The 6,465-nt window shown below is 38.0% G+C and overlaps 1 protein-coding gene across 5 annotated transcripts; it reads left to right on the top strand.

Moving 5' to 3' along the window:
- The first annotated feature begins 1,530 nt into the window (after positions 1-1,530).
- Positions 1,531-6,026, top strand: LOC116923950 (carboxypeptidase B-like). 5 transcript variants are annotated; one of them, XM_045173931.1, is made up of 11 exons: positions 1,531-2,794; positions 3,253-3,339; positions 3,431-3,517; positions 3,798-3,913; positions 4,006-4,200; positions 4,475-4,669; positions 4,747-4,878; positions 4,954-5,060; positions 5,137-5,259; positions 5,318-5,492; positions 5,560-6,026. In XM_045173931.1, the coding sequence occupies exons 4-11, from the start codon at positions 3,805-3,807 to the stop codon at positions 5,841-5,843; spliced, it is 1,320 nt and encodes a 439-aa protein (XP_045029866.1). In that variant the 5' UTR covers positions 1,531-2,794; positions 3,253-3,339; positions 3,431-3,517; positions 3,798-3,804; the 3' UTR covers positions 5,844-6,026. The 5 variants fall into 5 exon arrangements, with proteins under 5 accessions (XP_045029866.1, XP_045029864.1, XP_045029867.1 ...); XM_045173929.1 differs by having other exon boundaries at positions 3,742-3,913; XM_045173932.1 differs by having other exon boundaries at positions 3,411-3,517.
- The last annotated feature ends 439 nt before the right edge of the window (positions 6,027-6,465 follow it).

The following is a 6,465-nucleotide window of genomic DNA, read 5'->3' as shown; positions in this document are numbered from 1 at the left end:
GTCTTTAGCACCGCCACGGACATTGCAACGGCTAAAAAAATCGCATTAAGCCTCCTCTCTTCGCGAAAATGCTTTTCATAAAGCGAAATATGAAACTTATGAGTCCTGTGACTCCTGTCAAACAAAAATGATGAATTGTGGCTAACTCTTTGTTTTTTTGCTGTTTTCACCATTGTCAGTCAGAATACTCAGAAATAAAAAGATTTAATCCAACTTAAGAAATCTAAAGGAACCTGTAATTATAGTTTTTTTTAATATGGATTTTGTAAGAAATCAAAAGTCGAACAGACTTTTTAGCAAAACTTCTATTAAAAAGTAAACTAATCCAATAGAACAGTAAAACATCCTACGTTGCACGTTCTCCACAAATGCGAAAATCTCATTTGTGTCCAAGTTGGTCTGCTGCGGCTGCGGCGTTTATGGAGAAACCAACTTCTTCATGTTAAAAAATAAGTTTTCATAAATATAATTAAGATTTTCCCCCTTTTCTTCCTAGCAGAGGGTACCCTATTCATTTTTTCATTTCCCAATTTTTTTTCTAGCCCTAGTTCTATCTGGTTTATTTTTATTTAGCTATTGTTTGTGAATGGTTTGTTGTTCATCCCCTTGTAGCAGACGAATTTCTGGCAGCAAACGAAATTCTTCGGCTAAAAGAGACGAGCAACTTACAAACAAAAATAAAATAAAAATAAAGTAGATAGAACTGGAGCTAGAAAATAATATTGGGAAATGAAAAGATGAATAGGGTACCCACTGGCCACTGCTAGGAAGAAAAGGGGGAAATCTAAATTATAGTTATAAAAACTTAATTTTTAACGTGAAGAAGATGGTTTCTCCATAAGACGCTGCAGCCGCAGCAGACCAACTTGGACACAAATGAGATTTTCGCATTTGTGGAAAACGCGCAACGCAGGATGTTTTACTGCTCTATTAAGTCTTGGGTTTTTATTTGATGTTAAATTAGGGATTAAAGTCAAAAAAATTAAAAGGAAATTTTAAACATTTTTACCTTGACACAGAAATATGTAGAAGAATTTGTATGTAACTATGTGTTACATGTTGCAATCATAAAATTAACAATAGATTGTGAATTGGATTGGATTTGGATCGGATTTGGATCGGATTTGGAACGGATTTTCTCAAATTTAAAATGATTTGGATTTGGATTTGGATTTGGATTTGATTTGGATTGGATTTTGCTGATTTTTTCGAGCTTAGGATTTGGAACGGATTTCAAAACACACGCAATGATTTGGATTTGAGTCAAATCCGGCAAATTTAGAAAATCCGAAACACTGGTCTTCACGTTAAGACGCCGTCTCAGAGACCTTGTTGCATTCATTAACTATACAATGGCGATCGAAATCGACCTAACAATCGATCGATAAATTCAATATGTTGTAGACTCCTCCTCCCTTGAAAGCGTCGTCATTGAAATCCCTCCTTCAAGTGATGTTTTTGACCGCTAGATGGCAGTGTAAGTTATCTATTTATTTGCTAAATAAACGGACAACTATCGAAAAAGAGTTGTCTATCAAAAAGTGGGTCAAATGGCGTTCCGTAACTCACCATTAAAACTCGTTTTATAAATTTGCAGTTAAATTTACTGTCTTAATTTTCTAGCAGGCGAAAAGCATAAAACTTATACAATACAGTTCACTGTTTCTTTTTGCTTCGATTTAATTCCAAAATTAAATCCATCTACTTTTAGACTGATATAGTGGTGATTGCAACAGCAGAGTTTTAGAACCCTTAAATTCATGGTATATAAGCTTTGATAAAGCATGTAGTAATTGGGTTGGGAGGCGACTAAATGTAGAATGAAAGGTAATACTGGATGTGAGATCTGTGCGCTAAGTGCCTTCCATTAGACATTCTAGTCATGGTGCCGGCTTGAACAAGCAGTTGGGCCCACCGTGTTGCATGTGTGTCGTAGTAAGAGTCATGGTGCTGGCTAGGTCGGTGGCCGTCCGGATGGCCTAGGCCGGGATACAGATACGGAATTCTCGATGATCATTTCTGTGAGGATGTACCCCCCATCCATTACTGTGATATTCCTGAATGTGTACCCCCTTGCGGAGTATTACGCATGGATATGATAGTAAATCACGTGACTATGTGAGAACAATTCCGTTGGAAGAAACCTCCGCTAGGTTCGGATTCATCTGGGTCAGATAACCGCCGAGAGCCGGGTGGGGAATACCCGGTAAACTCCGCGGATCCTGTGAGGACTATTACGCACACACTACGGTGGATCACTCAACTGCTGCGAGTTAAGTTACACGAAAAAGTCCCTTCCCTCAATATTTTTTTCTCGAAGCATGTTTTTCAGGATTTAAACAAAATTATTTCTATAAAGCCATATAAATATCAGACTACTGAGCCAAAGTTAATGGTAGGCAACTATGGTTCGAATCCTGCAAATGCCACCAGATTAGAATTAAACGAATACTATGTTGAAGGAGAGGAGTGGTAGGCTATCAGATTTAAACTATCGACAAAATATTAAAAAGTTTGCAGTACAAAAAAAAAATTTTTAGAAATAAAAATTTTTAAGTTAATGCTATTCAATAACAATTAAAATAATGTCTTAAGCGTAAATGATATTACAAAGTACTGTATGATGATGAAGGACGTCTGCACACATTTAGACAGACAGACCTTGAAAATACGAGAATACAGTAGGGGGTAGAAGGGGGAAACCAGACGTCTGGACCTTTTAGAGAATCACGAATACCTCAAAATTTATAAGTTTAAATGAAGTAAATAACCCAAACGATCTACGAAAAGTTCGGTATGTACCTACGTCATCCCCCTACCCCCCCACAAAATTGACGAAATTGTTTAATTAATAAAATTCAAACTAAAAGAGCATAGATAATGAATTTTACGGCATTCGATAGCTTTTATCAAGAGCTTTCGATTTCCATAAATTTTGTAAAAATGTTGATTGTAAAATATTAATACCCAAGGAAATCCTAACATGATGAGAAATATTTCGGTTTTTTCGCTGTAGCGCATAACTCTGCCTTATCGAGAAAAGAAAAAAATTTCTTCTCGTTTTAGGATTTCTTTCCATATCAAAATTTTGCAATTTTGCACAAAAAGCATTTTCAGTAATTGTCAAACGGTTGGTTTAAATATTGAATCTGGTATGATTCTTAAGCACATGCTAGTTTCAAATGAAAATTAAAGGCACAGCTTATCAAGTTATTTTTTAAATTACCTTTCTTTTTCCCCCTCCGTGAGTAGGCTACAACTGGTTAGGTCAATGTACGAACGGAGGCGGACGCATCTGGTCCAATTACGTCATGCTAAACGTTTGGTTGACAGACACAGGTATATCTTTAAAAAACAAAAATAAAATAAAAATACGTAGCAGCTTGCATCCGACTTTTATTTTAAACGAGAACACTGACGAAAAACTTAGGTGACTGCAGTTCGTTTCGCTCCCTGATGCTATCAAGTAACCCGATCAAAGAAGCTTCCTCGGATCCATTTGTCAAAGCTTAGGCAGGTAAGAATTGATTTTAAAAATAAAATCAAAAGTTTTTCATTTGCTTTATTATCCTTTTTAAAAAATGTTAACCGAATGAGTGTATTACTATATACTATAGTATAATATATACTATAGTAATATATACTCAGTAATAGTACTAGGTCCAAAAATCGGAAAGACAAAGTGCAATGGTGTTTATAAACTTACTGATCTTTAGTATTTTTTTTTACAATTTTATTCAGCATTTAACGATGTCATTATTATATGCAATTGCCCTGAACTGCGTGTTTGTCACCAGCCAAATCATGGCGGAAGAAAACGGGGTGGTTTCTTATGCGGGATTTCAAGTTTGGAAAATCAAACCTAGTTCCGAAGGAGATCAGCAATTTATTTTGGACATTATAGATTCGTATGGTTCGGTGAATTTTTCATAAATAATTAAGTCCTAATGGCTGCTTAAACTCAAATGATTGCATATATATTTTCCATGTGAATTTTAAAAAAAGAACTTGAGCTGTGGAGTAAAAGAAGAATGGCCAGAGATCCCATGGATGTTAAAGTGCCACCACGGAGTCAGACGAAACTAAAGTCAAAACTGGCTGAGCGCAAAATATCCTACGTCGTTGTCATCAGCGACTTGCAGACAGCCATCGACAACCAAAAGACCAAAGTCAACAGGATCATTTCCAATTGGAAACCCGGTGGGCCTTTACTCGCATTTGTAAAGAACTACAAATGATTGCCAAACAAGAATTTGTATTGTTTTGTTGACTTGCAAATCGTTCGTAATGTCGATTGAATAAGTAAAAACCAGTGAGACGAGAACCACTCACTTCTTGGTGGCAGAATTGCTAGCAGAAAAATGTTAACAATATAAAACTAATATCAGCACGAAGCCTTTAATGGAATACAGTGCTGGTATTTCATCGTTCATCCACAATCAAACTCTAAATTTAAATGCTTTTCTTTCAACAGCATACGATATGGATTGGATCAGCTATCACACACTGAACGACATTTACGCCTTCTTGACTTATCTGAACACCACGTACCCGAAGCTTGTCCAATTAACAAATATCGGTTCCTCGTATGAAAAACGCCCACTGTACGTCCTTCGAATCTCCAACTCTTCTTCAGCCGGCACGAGACCCGCCATCTGGATCGATGGGGGTATTATCTATATACCCAGAGACATTTTCTGTTTTGCAATACAGTTCGCTATAATCAGAAACTTCGTCAATTACTAGGAATTCATGCTAGGGAATGGATTTCGCCAGCTGTCGCCACGTACATCATCCAACAGTTAGTTGAAGTACCTGCAAACGCGAAGCTCTTGTCCAACGTCGACTGGTACATCATGCCCGTCGTAAACCCAGATGGTATCACCCATTTTTCTTTTTATATTTTCATAAAGCTAATCGCAAACGAATTTCCTCGAATTTGAAATGAAAAAGGTTACGAGTATACACACACGAAGGATCGTATGTGGCGCAAAACTCGTTCCGTCTCCAGCACGTCATCCTGTCGCGGTGCGGATCCTAATCGTAATTTTGGGTATAAGGTGAATTTGATTACCGATATTTCAGGAAGTAATAGCAAACAAATTTTAACCTCCGTCACTGTTTCAAATGATGCAGTGGGGTGGTCTGGGTGCGAGCACTAATCCGTGCGACGATACCTACAGAGGCACTACAGCCTTTTCTGAGCCGGAGACTCTTGCAACTTCAAATTTTATTATGGGAAAATCAAGTCAAATCAAAGTATAACTTTTAATTTATCATAGAGAATAATTTTGATAACAATGGCATTACGTTACAGCTGTACCTGACACTGCATAGCTATGGCCAGTTCGGGTTGCTTCCTTATGGATACGACGTCGTTTACCCATCTGATTATAACGATGTGTTGGCACTTGTTAACAATGCCGCATCCAGATTCGTGAATTACAGATACACAGTTGGTAATACAGCTGCTCTACTTTACGCAGCCTCAGGTGATTAATTGAAACTTCAACTAAGAATGTTTGAACAATTTAATGATGAGACTCTTTCTGTGTAAAGGTGGTTCGGCTGACTGGGCCAAATCGATTGGCATCAAATACAGCTACACCTTCGAGTTGCCAGACAGAGGCACAAACGCATTCACTTTGCCGGCATCGGAAATTTTGCCTGTGTGCCAAGACTTTTTCCCAGCTTTGGATGTTTTTGCCACCAAAGTAGCTACTTGCTGCGGTGCAGTAAACTCGACCACCACGGTCAAACCACTGACGACTGCAAGACAACTACTCGACGACCAACAACCAAACCTCGACCCACGACCACAACTTCGAAACGTATTGACGTAGCCTACTACGACAAAGTGTCCTTGCACCTGTGGTTAGACGAGGCGTATCTATAAATGGCTATAGCCGCTAACCCTGACATGTTTCCCTCGACGATGTACAGCCAATTCAAAACTGGCCTAAAAATGATATTTGACTTGAAAGATACTTCTCTTAGTTGATTGGTAATAAATACGATGTGCGGCATTCTTCACGTTCTAATTTATAATCGACGTTGACCGTACAAAATCCTAGTTTTGATGACAACAGAAATGGAATAGACATAACAGCGCTGCTGGTAATAATTTGGAAAAATCCCAGCCAAAGTCAACCATAAATAGGCTGACTGAATAAATATAGGCTAGTTCAATTGAGGGTTTTAAGAGTTCCACTCGAACACATCATCGTAAAGAGGTTGAGGATCTACATCCCAGTCTGTTTTCAGATTGCCTTCCACCATCAACACTATGAATAAGAGTCCTAACCAATAAGCCACGACCGTTAGCAACCCGTCCGGTCAGACTTGCTGTACGTGTTGTTAAAACAGAATATGACATTCCCCCATGGTGTAGCCAGAGCATCAATTTTTGTTTGTCTAGCCTAAATAGCATATAGCGTGTGGTCATGGAATTGTGTTTAGTATGTC

The sequence above is a fragment of the Daphnia magna genome, linkage group LG5, assembly GCF_020631705.1.
Source record: "Daphnia magna isolate NIES linkage group LG5, ASM2063170v1.1, whole genome shotgun sequence".
NCBI lineage: Eukaryota > Metazoa > Arthropoda > Branchiopoda > Diplostraca > Daphniidae > Daphnia > Daphnia magna.
The sequence above is the reverse complement of the archived record's forward strand: the minus strand, read 5'-3'. Positions and strand labels throughout refer to the sequence as shown.